This window comes from Gymnodraco acuticeps, unplaced genomic scaffold (assembly GCF_902827175.1).
Source record: "Gymnodraco acuticeps unplaced genomic scaffold, fGymAcu1.1, whole genome shotgun sequence".
Taxonomy (NCBI): domain Eukaryota; kingdom Metazoa; phylum Chordata; class Actinopteri; order Perciformes; family Bathydraconidae; genus Gymnodraco; species Gymnodraco acuticeps.
This window is the reverse complement of record NW_022989799.1, coordinates 3,788,135-3,805,495: the sequence shown is the minus strand read 5'-3', so window position 1 is coordinate 3,805,495 and position 17,361 is coordinate 3,788,135. Positions and strand designations below refer to the sequence as shown.

At 42.8% G+C, this 17,361-nt stretch overlaps 1 protein-coding gene across 3 annotated transcripts in view; it reads right to left on the bottom strand.

Moving 5' to 3' along the window:
• The window catches only part of LOC117551052 (kinase non-catalytic C-lobe domain-containing protein 1), a 101,952-nt gene that overhangs the window by 64,283 nt on the left and 20,308 nt on the right, over positions 1-17,361 (bottom strand). For all 3 annotated transcript variants that reach the window (XM_034223744.1, XM_034223735.1, XM_034223726.1), the window contains exons 2-6: positions 16,059-16,257; positions 11,425-11,483; positions 10,077-10,223; positions 5,916-6,033; positions 5,687-5,826 (exon numbers count right to left, since the gene is read on the bottom strand). In XM_034223744.1, coding sequence (XP_034079635.1) covers positions 5,687-5,826; positions 5,916-6,033; positions 10,077-10,223; positions 11,425-11,483; positions 16,059-16,257 — 663 coding nt within the window. The remainder of the gene's footprint in view (positions 1-5,686; positions 5,827-5,915; positions 6,034-10,076; positions 10,224-11,424; positions 11,484-16,058; positions 16,258-17,361) is intronic.

Sequence of the window (17,361 nt, the reverse complement as noted above, 5' to 3'; positions counted from 1 at the left end):
AGAAAGGCTTTGATCCCGACCCTCCAAGCAGACAACGAGACCTAACCCAACAGGAGACTCCTCCAGGAGAACCAGAGCTGAACCAACAACAACAACAAGACTACATCAAGACTGCAGCCAGAACTATCTCCACCTGTGGCATCCAGAACCAAACCAGCATGCTGACATACAGAGAGAAACTCTCATCGGTCCCTCAAACAGGACATGAAGTTCCAAACTGCGCCGCGAGATTTGGCACAATAGACATGAGAGCAGAATCCGCCCTCCATAAAAACAGCAGAGAGACTGTAAAGGAGGAGTGCAACAACAGTGGCATGATGGGGCTGCAGATGTGACTGGGCCAATGGCTGCCTACAAAAGTTACAGTGGATGGATTCAACAGCTGATGGACTGAAGAGAAGACAGAATCAGAGGAGTTGGCATGGTCGATTAGAAGTGAGGAGGCCGGGGTCACGGCTTGAGAAAACCAGGGGAGGAGGAAAGGAGACCGGGAATGAGTGAGTTATACATAAACACACTTATTCACGAAACGCACATTTAAATAACTTGAATTAACTTCATAAATACGTAAAGACAGAAAGATTTATTAATCATTTGGTAAATTAAAAATAGCAGTAAAGAGGAAACTATTAAAGTAAAATGATAATCATCCTAAAACACACTGACAGAGTATAACCATATTCTTCAATATTTTCATTATGTTAACAATTCATTCTTTAAGACATTTTTATTCACGTGTGAATAAAGCAGTGATCTCATTGGTTACAATATTGATCACCATTAAAAGGATAGTTTTAGGAACCACTCTAGGACAAATCTTTGTTTGTATTAATGGCTAGTGCCAAGCCACATATTAAATTCCAATCTAAAGTGTTGATTTCACCATTGTGGCATAGTTATTACCAGACTTCGGTTTTAAATCCTTGATAAAGGAGGGAGTAATTGTTGCATGTTCGGACACCCAAGGTTCCACACACTGCTAAAGAGTTTAACATCGTTTTTTAAGTAGACCAGAATTATAATGAGCTATGAAATGCAGAGCGACACAGATCCTAGTAATGTTTTGACTCAAGATAATAGTTATTGTACAAAAGTTTCTGAAATAGATCATTAGACATTTTAATTAGTAGTGGTACTCGAAGGAAGTGAGTTTTGTACCAAGTTTCAGGAAAAGTGGGAGGCGGAAGTCCCAATGACAAGTGAGAATCATCTTGAAAATTATAGTTGAAATCGTGACATATTTTTGTAGACAAAGGATACTGGCCTATGCTGAAATGTCAAAGTCTCTGCAGAGCACGACACATGGCCAAAAAAGACGGAGACCAACTGACCTTTGACCCTGACCGACAGTGTAACTTGACAAGGCACTGTGGATGACTGACTCTGGGGTGAACCTGACCAAACTTGACATGACAACCAGACAGTGTGAGTGTGAATGAATGCCGGCATGTGATCAGTGTAACTGCATGATTCTAAAACAATAACTAACCAAGCATGTTTTTGGACTAACATATTATTTTGGAGCTCCAAGGGAAACGAGAGGTTTCCTAAAAATTCCACAAAAAGGGGAAACCGCACATGTGATATTTTACTCTCACATGAGTTGGCGGTTTGCAAATGTAAAACTACAATCTGAAGATTCTGTTTCTTTTAGGCCTGAAGGACGGAGAGGAACACTTATTTTCACTGAAGTGTTCACTGTGGAAATAATGATAATAATGTTCGTTATGTCCCTAACCAATTACCTGACAGTTTTTGTTCCCCTCCCATTACAGGCTTTTGTTACACATGATTTCATGTGTAAAAGGGGGGAGTGAGTATAATGTATAAATGTCAACATGGCTGTAAAATTCACAATTTACATTTTTCTTTTAAGGATTGACAGAAACCTTCCGCCCCAACCCAGATGTTCAAACTGAGCATTGAATGTAATTAACCTGCTCCATATCTGGGGATAAGATACTGTTTGATGAATGTTGAGATGTTTCTAAATATTGATTTGAATTATAGCAGGTAACAAAGAAGCAGTGGCCAAGGGGCTACTGTGAAACCGAAGAAGTTGACCTGTGATAGTTAAAACAATTTTGTAATATTTTAACAGACATTAGAGTAACTGAGGTTTGAAATGTAGAAAGAACATATTACAGTTAAGTTAAGCTAAAACATAGTAATGTAATGAGACAGAATTTAATTTAGACAACATCATGTAACTAGCCTGGTAAAGAAGTAAAAGCCATATACTTTATTGCTTAGGTCATTATGGGGATATACATTTCATCTAAATTTATAATAGAAAGACATTTGATGACAGTTTGTTGGAATTCTGTATTCATTTTTTCAGCGTGATAATATCTAAGCACTGACAGGTAGAAGCAGTATCACCAGGAAATCATTCACTTTGTTAGTATCGTGATTTTGGTTGTTTTTGAATCCATAACATTAGTGTGTTTCTTTACCAGAAACATTAGCAGTTCATATTAGATTTGGATTTTAAATAGGATTTCATTTAAAAATAAACACGGATGCTTGTCAGAAATTCAGAGCTATTGAAATATGTTATTTAGTTTACCTAAAGATGTTGAGGTTCTTATTTAGTTGGCACAGTCCAAGTATTAAGATTCTGAAGCTGCACTGGCAGATAGGAGGTCTACAATTAATTTGGAAAACCTGTTCACAGACGGCTGTTGTTTCAAAACACCCCACCAACAGGCTCCAAGTGGGTCAAAACAGCTGAGCGTAGGCTTGAGGGAGTTGTATCAGATTTCTCCACACAGGTCACTGGCGCCAAAAGGGGGACCCGAGAAGCACGAGGACAAAGTGGCTCAACCCCAGGCTCTCCGACCCCCGACCGAGTGACCCAGCGGACCTCTTATGCCGTCTGCCTGGGAGAAAAGGGGGACAGCTCGTACCACGGGAGCCAGTGTGCGGCGGGGAAACCACCTGCTAGGACCAGGGGACGACATCAGGACGGACGTGGCCCTGGCAGACGTGGACTACTCGGAAGCAGCAGACTGGAGGAGCAGGACCCTGGAGACATCCTTACAGCAGACGACCCGGGAGGCATCATCAGCGGGCCGGAGAAGGAGGACCCTGGAGACATCTCTACAGCATCGACCCGGAAGCCGCCATCAGCGGGCCGGAGGACGAGGAGGAGGAAGACATCTCTCTAGCAGGCAGCCCAGAAGCTGCCGTCAGCGGATTGGGGGACAAAGACACGGCAAGCCAGGACGGCACAGGGAACTTGTCGAGGCAGCAGAGGAGTCTACTTCGCTCTGATCAGTTCCACCCGTGAAGGGCAAGCTGCATCTCCCCCTCCCTATTAGCTGTCCTTGTGGGCTATTCCTCCGAGGGGGGGGGGGGGCTGATGATTCTAGCACTCAGCTACCCCCTCATGGTTCCTTCACTGCCATGGAAAGTGGTGTTCTGTCTCCATGAAGGTTTCAAGTACTCTAAATACCAGCTTCGGATGGATTTACAGACACAGTAGAAAATAATGACAGTGGGTATATTTCAAAATGCCTTGTCTAAGTTTATCTCTGGAGAAGGAGATAAAAAGGGGGATTTGTAGAGTTATATTTGTATTTATTCATGTTAGCAAACTATGGATAAGCTTAAAATGAGAATAATTTGGGTAAAACTGTGAGCTGCATTTGGGGCCTGTTGACATGTGTTTTTGAGGACAAAGGAAGATGGGGGAAGGTGAGAGCATGTCCTGATTTGCATTCAACTTAGATCTAGCTGCAGTGTTTGTGATGTTAAGAGAGGTCCCTTGGGTTTCTCTGGTGGTTATCAACAGTAGCAGTTAAGTGAATACTGTTCAAACAATACCTGTGTTTGTGTTTTATATTGATTTCTCTGTTTTATCCTTTCATAAATGTAAGGACTACAAATGGCTATAAACATTCTGGGCTGGTTGGAGTAAACAGGGTTTTATTGCTCTTTGGGGGAGGTGTAGGTATGCAGGCCTTGAGACCTTTTGTTGGAAAGTGAGCCTGTTTGGTTTCCTGCTGCGTTTCCTGCTGCGTTGCGTCTCCCAATGAGATGACCTGAAAAGATGACCAGCTGACCTAACACCAAACCCCTCCTTCTTACTCTGGTATATATCCGGTGGATCCCTGGCGTTCGGCCTCTTCTTCACATGCTGCCCTCGGGTGAAAGTAGCTCTGCAGTATGCGGACCAGGGCAGGAGTAAGCCGGCATTACTCCTTAAGCATTACAATATAACTGTAATATATCATGTTGTATTGTAATGATTGTATTGCATTGTCATATTGCCATTAAAGTAGATTAACTGTTACTTTGTAGATATGGATTCCTTCCTGTATTATAACCAGCTTCATAGGAACGCGCGGAGATTTGAAAAGCGGATCAGATATTCCTCCAAATCTCCAACAGTTGGTATCCCTCTTTTTAAGGGGGAGCTCTGAGGCTTCGCCCCCCGAATATCCCAAGGGCCCCTGGATGGGACCTGCCCTTGGTGCTGGATGCCCTATGCTCGCCTCCTGTTGAACCTTTGTTACAGGCAGAACTGGAGTGGCTCTCAGCTAAGACTGCTTTCCTTCTTGCCATCACCTCAGCAAAGCGTGTAAGCGAGCTTCGGGCCTTGTCCGTGAACAGCTCGTGTCTGAGGTGGAACTCAGATGGCTCAGGTGTCACCTTATGGCCGAACACAGCGTTCCTCCCTAAGGTGCAAGGACATATGTGCTGGGGCCACATGGGCATCCCAGAGCACATTCGCCAGATACTACAGGGTGAATGTTGCCGCCCCTCACCCGCTGGGTGTGGTCCTCCTGCAGAGTCAGCCTAGGCCATCCTTATAGCAGGGGGAGTATTCAGACTTCCTCGTGACTCTGTTGGTATAGGTCATCCAGTGCTAAAGCACCGCCTCTGGCGGTCAGTAAGGATGAAATAGAACAATAGTTACGTATGTAACTACGGTTCTATGAATATTGGAGTTTCTTGGTCACTCGGAATCTCGTGTTTCCGCGAGAAGATTCCATAGGACTGAACTCGTTGACAACACCGGAACTTATGCCATCCGGGGTCATACGAGGTCACACGTGACTTTGTTGATATACATATTCGACCTACGCATGCGCGAGACGGAAGATATCCAGTATTCATAGAACCTTAGTTACATACGTAACTATCGTTTTCTGTTGGTAGCAGTGGGATTCTTGAGTCTTTGACAAGGGAGTGAGCCTTAAAATGAAGGGAATTTTCAGTTTGAAACATTTGTCTGTCCTGCACTTTGGTCCAACCTGCTCTGCTCAAAATTGTGAAACTGTGAAGTCCACTGAGACAAATGTAACATTTGTGATATTGGGCTATATAAATAAACATTGATTGATTGACATACTATACAGAGATGTTGTATGAGAAACCAAAAAATTGGAAAATTGCACAATATAAATCTCTTTTAGTAGACCTCAACAATGGAATTATGATCAGTAGAAATGGCCATGACATGGGACCTTTAAAGTATTATCTTATCTGATTCTTTATCAATTCCTAGTATATATTTCATTAATGTACAACTTAAAACAGGAAAAAGAGAACATATTGTACTGTAGGCTCCAGACAAACTCTTTTATTAGTCCTTTCTTTTTGCTGCAAATACTAAAATCCTTTATTCCACATAGCAGCAGCTTCCTAAAAATGGCTACAGCTACACATTGACACCTACCTGCTGCCTGGACAGACCGTTAGCTTTAACAGAACTCTCGACACACTGGTCTTTGGTGTGATCGTCAGAGCTCAGTCTCTTAAGCAGACCTCTGGGTTTTGGATGCTGCCACCTCGCCTCCCAGGAGCCTTCCTGTCCGTCTGCGGATGTGCAAACAGATCAATTAATACCAGGAGGGATCGCAGCAGAGGCCAAACAGTGACGTGGTGATACAGATGATGAAAAGCACCTTGAAAGGTTGACACTGATTCTATGGAGAGCACGCGTCGGCCAACAGAAGACAGTTTCCGGCACACAGCTGCAGAGGAGGTATGAGACAGCCTTGCTTCAGCCAGACAGAGGATGTCCTGTGGGAGTATTAACTTGCACGTTTGTAATATTTAAAAAATAAAAACAACAGCATTATAACGCAAATGTTCCATATTTGGACGGATGTATGTTTTTTGTTGTTATTCTTATTTTTAAGTAATTGCAACTTAAATGTTCTCACTGTAACTGTGACAGAGTGTAGGACTGAGTGATTTGCACTGACACAGCATTCCCACTCGATACTGCTAAAGAGCGCTGACTCACTGAACACAGTGCCAATGAGATCACTTAATAGTCATGAGAGAAAAATGGAATTAAATCAAAGCTAAAGACATCATTGTGTTTAATGTGTATACTACAGCCTTTAATATGTGTACGCAAGAGCATTTCACACATATATACGTGAGCGTTTCACATATCTGTCACATAATTACCTACCAGGGCTGAGCACACCCTCTTGCTTATGGTGACCCGCTAAGGTGGATCATTTTTGCCCATGTTAGTTTTTTTTAAGGTATTTTGGAATTCCTTTGTGGTTGTTAAAATAAAGTGTATTGTTACTATTTAAAAAAAAAGATTGAACCAAAGCTGCAATAACCACTAATACTTACATTTCAATTGACTTCATTTTAAACCTTATTCTCTCATTTATCATCAACTTAAATTGCATCTTGACCTTGATCATGGTCACATTTGTTACGTAGCACATTCAAAACAATAACAGCTGACCAAATTAATTTAAAATAATTTACTTTTCATACAATAATTGCGGCTCAACAAAAGCTAAAGTCAAGGTTCGAAGCTAAATTCACATGGCAATAAAAAGGGAAAATCAGTGTCTAGGCAGCTTTAAATGAATAGATAAGCTAGTCCAAGGATTGTGGGCAGCCTTCACAAAGGATCCATCCCTTTTTTTTTTGCATATGGATTTCGGAACATCCACAAGCAGCTGGTTCGTCGACCTCTAATTGATGTATGAAGATGCAAGAGTTCTGCTAAGGTGGATCCAGCCCAGAGGTCACGTTAACCGAATATTTTCCGTCTATGACGGATTTTTTTTAACAATGACGGAAAAATCTGAACGCAGTCCGTCATTTTGACGGATTAGAACAAACTCGGAACAGCGCCAAAGTTTCCCCGCAGCGAGGCTCCGGTGTTAAGCATGTCTGCCAAAAAGGAAATGATACCATTTCCAAACCCAACTTTGCCCTACAAATCATTGAAATGTCTTTGAGTTTTGGCTTTACGCTGTGCGCACTCCCGCGAGGTGCAGTGGGCATGCATAACAAGGCGCTAACGGAGCGTCCACACAGCAGCGTGCGTTGACGCTTGGCGGTGGGCGTGTCTGAAGCTTGGGGAGCAACGCGACCAACAACCAATCACATGAATCTCCCGCCCCCGACATACAAAGTGTAATTCCGTCGAAGCACAGGCAGACACAAGTGGCTTTCTCATTATCAATCAATCAATCAATCAATGTTTATTTATATAGCCCAATATCACAAATGTTACATTTGTCTCAGTGGACTTTACAGTTTGTACAAAATATCAGTATGACAATACGACACCCTCTGTCCTTAGGCCCTCACATCGTACAAGGAAAAACTTCCGGAGAAAACCCACAGTTTAAAGGGAAAAATGGGAGAAACCTCAGGGAGAGCAACAGAGGAGGGATCCCTCTCCCAGGACGGACAGACGTGCAATAGATGCCGTGTGTAAATTGAAAAGATAATACATTTGCAACATAGGTAGTCCAAATGTTTGGAAATGCATGTGTGTATAATAGGAAGATTAATCCACGAGGATATCCATCCAGGACCTATGATCCAGGACCACAGCCACGACTCAAGATCCAGGGCTCGCGATCCAGGACAGAGGAGCGCAGGATCATCCATGACTCCGGATCCCGGCGTATATAGACACCAAAAAGAAAGACATTTGGGGAAGCTGGGTTAATCGGAACATGAGAGTACACAGGTATAGACAGAGAGAAGGAAGAAGTAAGATGTCCCCCGACAAACTAAGCCTATATCAGCAAAACTAGGGGCTGGATCTAATCAGCCCTAACTATAAGTTTTATCAAAAAAAAACAAAAAAAAACAAACAAAAAAAACAACTTATATGTATAAGAATACAAAACTAACGGAGCTGTAAGTATCCGTGCATCTTACTCTGAGGGTGCTTCTCATGTTCTCGCTCTCTAACGGAGCCTACACACGGCGGCGTGCGTTGCCGCTTGGTGGTGGGCGTGTCTTGAGCTTGGGGAGTTAACGCGAGCAACGCGACCAACAACCAATCACATGAATGTCCCGCCCCGGACATACAAAGCAAAGCATTCATGCTACATCCATGCTGGCTAAATATACTGTCTATGCTTGCTAGCTGTCCATTCAAACGAAGTACACTGGATATAAACTCCCCAAACAGGCGAAAACCTACCAGTTTCACCCACTGTCTCTGCCACCTCCCCCCATGCCTGGCTCCTCCGGTTTGTATCCTGTATGTAAGAGGGACTGGTCATATAGTACCGGGTGATTCCCTACCGCCACGATCATTTTCTCCTCCATTTTTTTACATATGGGAAATAACTGCGGTCTGGCTCTCCCAACATACACACGGTTTGATTGGCTAGCGCTTGTACTGTCAGATTTGCATACGCGGGATTTGATTGGCTGACGCCTCCGTCGAGGCGGCAAAAGTAGAACATTGCTCTACTTTTGCAGCGAGCACCGCGAGAGAAGCTACGCTTTGCTCCCACAATGCAGTTCGGCGAATCGTGACGTCACCCCATTCAAAGTGAATGGGCAGAAGCGTTGAAGCGGCAACGCACGCCACCGTCTGTAGGGGCCGTAACTCACGAGAGAACAGCATAACGAGACGTGAGCTTGGACTTCAAAATAAAAGACGAAATATTGCACGCATGAAACATTACAACATTAATAATTAGTACACTTAGAAAATACACATTACAGTTAAATTATGAACATGTAAAGGCTGCACTTACACAAAGCAATAGCAATGTTAAAACGAAGTAAACTGGATATAAAATCCCCAAACAGGCGAAAACCTACCAGTTTCACCCACTGTCTCTGCCACCTCCCTCCATGCTTCGCTCCTCCGGTTTGTATCCCGGTAGATGAACAGAGACTGATCATACAGCACCGGGTGATTCACTACCGCTATAATGAATTTTCCCTCCATTTTTTGGAATATGAGGAAATGACCTGCGTAGTCTCTCCCAGCATACACGCGGTTTGATTGGCTAGCGCTTGTACTGGCAGATTTGCATAAACGGGATTTCATTGGCTGACGCTTCTGCCGAGGAGCCAAAAGTTGAACATTGCTCAACTTTTGAAGCGAGCAACGCCAGCAACGCTCCACGTCGCTTCCCAAAATGCAGTTCGGCTAAAAGTGACGTCACCCCATTCAAAGTGCATTCATGGGCAGAAGCGTTGGAAGCTTCAACGCACGCCGCTGTGTGGACGGGCCGTAACAGTTCACAAGCGTGCGCCCCGCCCCCCGTTAATTTCTCTCGGATTCTTATGCTGTTTCTTGCTTTGGACAGTAAGGTTAGCCAGGCAGCTAGCGTTAGCCATGTTGCTAACGGAACATGAACAGGCAGATGGATCCACTTCCTTATATAAAAATCAACGGACAGACAATGTGCCAACGTCTCCGTTGCGCAGTTTGATTGGAAACAGAAGGTTGTTCAAATTCGAAAACAGAAAGCGTCCTGACAGCGACACCAACCACTATCCCAATTTGAAATGCTCGGGAGTTGAAGAGCTTCCCGTTTCTGCTTTAACTGAGAAAAGCTACCTCTGACAACTGAACTAAGCGTGTTTAAGACATGTTAAGGACCTGTAAAAAAACAAGATTCTTAACAAAAGGCTGTTTGTGAGAAGCCAACAGTACAACTAAACACTTGTAACGATTATATTTCATAAAATTAATTCCTCTTTTTCTTGTTACCATGACAACCAAATAGTTCAAGAGAGATCTCTGGTTATTCCACACACATTTCCACACCTTTCTATACAGCATTATGGCAGTTAAGAACAGTCAGCAGGGTTTGTTATACCTGCAGGAGAGGCCTGTCCTCCGGCTTCTCCTCCTGCATCTGCTCCAGCAGCCTCTGAATCTCTTCCCCCAGCTCCGCCTCCAGCTCTGGCTCGATGACAAAGTTCAGAGCGGCAGTGAGCGTGGAGCCCAGAGAGTAAACATGGCGCTGCAGCCGGGGATATAGAGGAGAAAACACAGTCAAGTACAGAGATCTGAATCCATGCAGAGGCTTGGAAAGCACAGGGTCCATTCTGGGTAGTAATTGTCATGACAGAGCTTTTGTTTTGCTTTGCAGCAAAGCCTTTGCTACACCCACAGGGGACATTATGGTCTGCTCTGAGGCAGCAGCGGATTTGAACCAGGTGCTTCTGAGTTCACATAACCATCACTCCCTACATTTGAAGTGGACTGCACCCATACGTATGTGGTAAACTCATTTGCAAGGCGGATCCCAGTGTGGGTCACCGAAATAGAAGAGTAAACACTCAGCTGAAGGCCTAAACCTCTGTTTTGCTTTCGCCATTACCACGCCAATCCGTTATACCTCCCTTGGGAAAAACACATTTCAGAAAAACATGGGAAGAAGAAGAGGGTTGTTGTTTTTTAGAAGTATTGGGGATTTGGACAGAAAGCTGAATTTTAACTGAAAGTTTTGTTTTGAAATCCGGCAACATAAGCTCACTTCAAATATATTTACATTTTGGATTTATTTATTTGTATGGTACATTTCTACAATCATAATCATTTCTACAATCATAATAATCTATAATCATGTCCCATTATTGTAAGCAGAAAGACTGCTTTCAAGACTAAAATAACAGCAGTATTTAAAAGATGAATGTAAAGGTTAAATGCACAGACTTTCACAGGCACATACACAATTATTACTGCATGATTTTTTATTTTTAAATATAGCACTTGAAGGAGTCCTGCATGTCTGCTTGTTAAATACATGAAGTTGATGTTATTGTACTTTTCGGGTTGTATCCATATGGTGTAATGTACTTATAGTTAGCAATTTGTAAATGAATATTATGCATTACTGATGGGCAAGGAACATTAGAAGTCACCTAACTATTACAACTATATTAATTACAGTATCAGAACAAAGAAAATGTTGCTAGAAGTAGAGTTCTTGCATGTAACCATACTGCCTTTCAGTTTCGTATTATCAGGTAGAGGTGACAGTGGTTAGTTTGTAGCTGAATAATGGCTGGCTATATGGAGGATTGCAGGTGAGGTTAGAGGACAAAGGACCTTAGCAAACCTCACCAAGGTGCCTGTGACTGTGTGATGTACTATCCCAGGGGTGGATGTGTGACACTGTGACCAGAATAAAGTCTAGAGGAAGACTTAGCATCTCTCACCTCAAACGTGCTTCCCGTGTGGTCAAACTCAGGAGGCACGAAGGAACCTTCGGGATCATCTGCAAGGTTGAAAACAGGCCAATTAACCGCACTGAAAAGTCATCAAAAGGAAGCAGGCACTGCGTTTGCCGTTTGATGTGAACACTACAATGTATAGCCATGTCAGCTCTGTGCTGAGATATGAGATACAAATCAGAGGAATATTCGAAAGAACAACGGTCTAGTGGGCAAGAGCAGCTGTTTTCCTTCATTGGCATAATTCGTGTGTCAATGATAATCCCTGACAGACTGGAGTAGTGAGGCATCCTCATCCTCCTCAAATAGGCCAAATTCTAAGACTGGCTCCGAGCAGGAGACACATGAAAACCAAAACATGCACCCCCTTAACTGGATTCAGAACAAGAAAGGTGGAGAGGCACGTTAAATGTGCTGATCGGGTTTTTTACTTCCTGGTACCGATTCCGATACCTGACCTTTTGTATCGGCCAATACCGAGACATATTGATTTGAGTTTGTGGGGCGCTGTGGCTCAGGGGTTAGATGGTGTTTCTCCAATTGCTAGGTACAATCCCCAGCCAATGCACTCAACATATCGTTATTTCATTTGAAAAGATACTTAGCCCCACAATAGCTGTGTATTACTAACCCTAACCCTTCCATCATCGATTCCTTCATGCAGTGATTGTTTTTCTGAACTGATGGTGGATGTATCTAACAAGTACCAGCAAGTACCATGTGTTCTAGGTAGCGTTAATGTGCTAATCATGGATAACTTGATATCAGATAAGGGCATAGACTTGCAGTTTGCAGATACCAGGTCTTTGCTGTGTATCAGATGCACTTCTCATACTGGTATAGGAACAGTTCTAGTGAAGCCCTAAGGAGCGAGAGGTTGTACTGAGAGTTATAGGAGGAGGGGGGTAAAGTGGGTCATGACAGATCTGGGTGTCTTTGGATTTATGATCTCCCCACCCAGGTGTACTGAGGCCAGCATATCTCTGTTTCTCCTCTCCTCCTTAGCCTTATTATCTCAACTTCTTTCTTCTTCTATCCTTCCCTTTTACCTTTCCTCTTCCCTGATCTTTTCACTTCTCTTATTTTCCTCTGGTCCTTCCATTCCCTTCTTTTTCTTGCTCTCTTGTCCTTTTGTCACATATTTTATTCCCCTTTCCTTCTCTTATTTAGCTCTCCTCTTAAGCTTCTAAGAATAAAATGATAATTTGTCAACTATTGAAACAATAGTTTCTGAAAGGTGTTATTAGTTAATCTTTTTAAATAAAAAAACAAAAAGTCAAAATTATATGATTCCAGCTTCTTAATGTCATTTCTACTGATCATAATTCCATTGTTGAGGTCTACTGGAATAGATTTATAGTGTGCAATTTTCCAAACTCCCATTGGTTTCTCATACAGCATCTCTGTATGGTATGTGTATTCACTCTCTGTCCTACACGGCTTGTTGGAGCTCCTGCCCCCCCCCCCCTCCCTGTGAGCCCAGTGGCCGTCTGCGAGACAGCAAGACACAGCGAAACCCAGCAAGACACAGCGAAACCCAGCAAGACACAGCTAAACCCAGCCCGAAACACACACACACCCGCAGCCTGGCTGGGAGTTTGTGTGTGTGCTCAGGCTGAGTTCCGCGGTGTCTCGCTGTCTCGCCGACCCCACACCAGCGAGCCAGCTCACACTGTCCGCTCCTCGCAGCAGCGAGCCTCGCAACGTCCTGCCGAGTGTGTGTGTGAGGAAGAATCATCAGTAGAAGAGATCATACTCTCTTCTTTTTCCCTTTCTTTTCCTCTCCCTGCCTTTCACTTGTCCTTTACCATCTTTCCTTAACATTTCATTTACCTCCTCAACATTTCAATTATTCTTCCAGAGTCTCTAACGTCCTTTCCTCCTTAGCTCTTTTTCCTTTACGTTCCCTTCCTTTCCTTCACCACATCTCCTTAAATTCCCATTTTCCTTATATGCTTTATTCTAGTGTCCACACCTTTCCTTCCTTTTCCCCATTCACCTCCTCTCAATTCCTTTCAAACCTTCCTACTTCCCTTTCTTTTATTCACATCTATTCTTCCCACCTCCAATGCTTTGTATCTCCTCTCAAAGATGCTGAAACATTTTCCACCATATGTAACGAGTACGACCTTCGCCACATTGAATAAGAGGGAAAAGAAGACAGCCGCTGTGAGTGACGCATTAGCCTTCGGGGTGATGGTGGGGTGAGAGCGTGTTGATGCATGCCTCCACAATTCAGCACAACAGGTAGTACGAGCTGAGCCATATTACAGATTCAACACACTGCAAATATGCCGATCAAAAAGTCCAGTTTTTATCAGAAATTGATCAGCTTGGGATTGTCTTGGTCATCATTAAAGCCCCTGTCACACTGTCCCGAAATTGACACCCGATGGACACACGATAAAGGAAATGTTCAAATTCGGCTGTGATCGTAGCAACATCGGGCCATTCGTGAGGGCATCTTAAGCCATCGTATGACCGCCGGTGGAGTTTCTCAGGCTCCGGCAGCAACTTCGTGAGCGGCAACTTCGTAAGGCACTCGTGAGGGCATCTTGTCAAATCGTGTCATCTTCGTGTTATCATCGGTGCATTCACCCTCACTCTGATCAGGGCGAATGCCCGATGGCACCGATGATAACAAGATGCCCTCACGATGGCCTTACGAAGGGCAAAATTGACACACGAAAATGAACCTTCGCAAGGTCCTTCGGCAATTTGTTGGCATGCCAAAGATTTTGCCACCGCTCACGAAGTTGCTGCCGGAGCCTGAGAAACTCCACTGACGGTCATACGATGGCTTAAGATGCCCTCACCAATGGCCCGATGTTGCTACGATCAGAGCCGAATTTGAACATTTCCTTTATCGTGTGTCCATCGGGTTGTTTTATCGCACAACAAAATCATGTAAATATATTATGTAAATAACCCAATTTGTGTTCTGTGAAACTAAAAAGGATATAATATATTATTTTGAAGGACAGTTAACAGGAAGTTGTTGTTGTTATGGAAACAACATTACGGAGAAAACGTAATATTTTCTACATATAACGACGGATAAAGTAAAGAACAAAGTCTGAAGATATCAGTACAGTATCATAGTACTGTAACATAATTGTTTTTGGTACTTTCATTGCAGTTGTATGTCTTAAATGTAATGTAAATGTTGCCTTCGTGTGTGGTTCGGGGCCATCTTCGTGCGAAATTCACAATTCAATATTCATCTGTCCATTGGGTGTCAATTTCGGGACAGTGTGACAGGGGCTTAAGTGAAAACCATCAGAAGACATAATGTTGCACTAATTGGTCGATGGTGATGTGTTCACTGCCCCTCAGTAAACTACCATTCTGCTACTACTGCAATAATGAATCATCTGAAATGAACCCTATTGATTAAGCAACAGGCTATTCTCACTGAGATAAATCACCACAGCTCTCAATGTCACTGTATTATGTGAGCATGGGAGAGTAGTACGTGAGACTGAAATGTCATCGAAATCGCACAAAGAGCTCAATTAAATGGAACGGAAACTGTGAGAGCAAAGTGTTGTGATTAATTATTTAGGTGCTGTTTGTTCACCATGAACATGAGAAGGGTAAATGTGGGCACTGCGGCTTGTGTTTCTATCCACAGGATGAATCACAGCCGTAGGACTGAACCTGATCCGATAAAGCAGCGTGACAAGAGATGAAGCCACGAAGGACTTTAGCTGACAGAGTAATCAAAGCATCTCTTTAAAGGGTCTCTGGTGGGAGATTTGTGCCTGGATAAGAAAACGGTTAAAACACTGCCATTCTGGTCATGTAATGTAGTAATTTGATCATGTGTGTTTGAGTCTAGGTTGACTGATCATAGACTTACCAAGCAGTTACCACAACAACGACCCCCCTAGCAACTCGTACGCCACTGGCAATCAATGCTTATAATGATAGAGAGGGTATGAGAAAAGGAAAGAAATGGCAAAAGGAATGAAACAATTCGGAAAACAGAAGAGGTGACGGATAATTGCTAGGTTGGATGCTTTTCATTAGTTGGAAAAAGCCTCAAGGAAGATGTCGTCCGTGCAAATCAGAACCGACCTGGGGAAAGCCTGATTGATCCAATGAGACACTGATGTGTTTTCGAGCAAGGACTTGCACATTGAGACTGATACAGTTCAGAGCAAGAAAGATAACAATGCCTTTGTCTTCCAGACAAAACTGCAGTTACAGACAACCAAACATTTAATCTTGATCTGTGACAAAACATATGAATAACTTTAGTACTTTGAGATCATGGACCTTCGCTAAACCCAAATTCTCTGTCTGGAAAATATCAAAAAAGTTACAAATCCTTATGTATCCGCCCTGGGATTCTGATCCATTCCAAAATTAGATTCATTGGCCCATGCTTCATAAAAAACATGGCCAGTGTAGTTTCTTCTGTGGTCCTGCTGACAAAAATGTGCACAAACAAACTGCAATGAAAAAGTAATGTCCTTGGCGAAGATACAAATAAAACTGTTAAGTGTCATAGATAAAAGTATCAGGCAGAAAGTGCAAACTAAGGGGTTTACAAAGTCCTGAAAGGGGTTTCGTTCCTGCAGATGAATGGCAGGGTGTCAGAGCTGTGTACTCACCGCTCAGCTGCTCCATGAAGCAAACATTCCCATGAGCGTTGAAGGCCAGAGTGTCCGGGGTGATGCACAGTGTGTGGAAGAGGTGGGAGGGTTGGATACTCTGCAGCGCCAGGACACACTCCGCACACACTCCCCACACCTCATCCTCACACAGACAGCTGTCCTGCAGAGATAGGATGTCCGCTAGAGACACATTCTCCTGTGGACACACACACACACACACGTACAAGAAGGTCCAGGTTAGCATACACACATACATGGTTTGCAGTACAGTCAGGTGAAGTGAAATGACGAGATGTAATAATCTGAATAAATCATATTGGTAGAGAAAATATAAGCTATGTTTAGCATAAAAAACAAAAACAATATAAGTAGGCTACAACTAGTTTGTGTTTAGAAAATACAAGATAATGTAAATTCCATTGAATTAAGACGGTTTTGAGAGATTAGCTTTAATGCAGGAGGAAATCATACAGTCTTCATAGTCAAACACCTTCCCCATCCCTGTACCTCGAGAAAATAATTTCTCTGTATTTCCTCTTGAACTGGTTAATGTCTGGACATTGCTTTAGCTCCACGTTCACACTGTTCCAAAGTCTCACTCCACAGGCTGAGATACAAAAAGTTATTCTGGTTGTACGGACCCTATGAATTTCAAATTGAAATTGTCTCCTTGAACTATATCCCCCCACTCGTTGAGTGAATACCTTTTGGATGTTTCCTGGTAAAACGTTATGATTTGCCTTAAACATGATTTGTGCCGTTTGGAATTCTACCAGGTCTGTGAATTTTAACAATTTTGACTGAAGGAATAATTTGTTAGTGTGATCAAGGTATTTGGCATTGTGAATGATTCGTATGGCTTTTTTTTGTAGAATAGATACTGCATGTATAGAACATTTGTAGTTATTGCCTCAGATTTCAGCACAGTAATTCAGATATGGTAAGACTAGTGAACAGTAGAGAATGTGAAGTGATTTCTGATCTAGAACTTGTTTTACTTTGTTTAGTATGGAAATGCTTCTTGACAGCTTTGATTGTACATGTTTTATGTGTAATTTCCAACTTATTGCATCATCTATTATTACCCCAAGAAATGTAATTTCATGGACTCTTTGAATTTCAACCCCATCTATTTTTATTTGCATTTGTGTTTTTGTTCTATGTTTACCGAACAGCATTCATTTTGTTTTACTCAAGTTTAATGATTGTTTATTTTTGTCAAACCATGTTTTTAATTTGTGTATTTCATTTTCTATGTTCTCCACTAGCTGTTCTAAATTCTCCCCAGAACAGAATATAT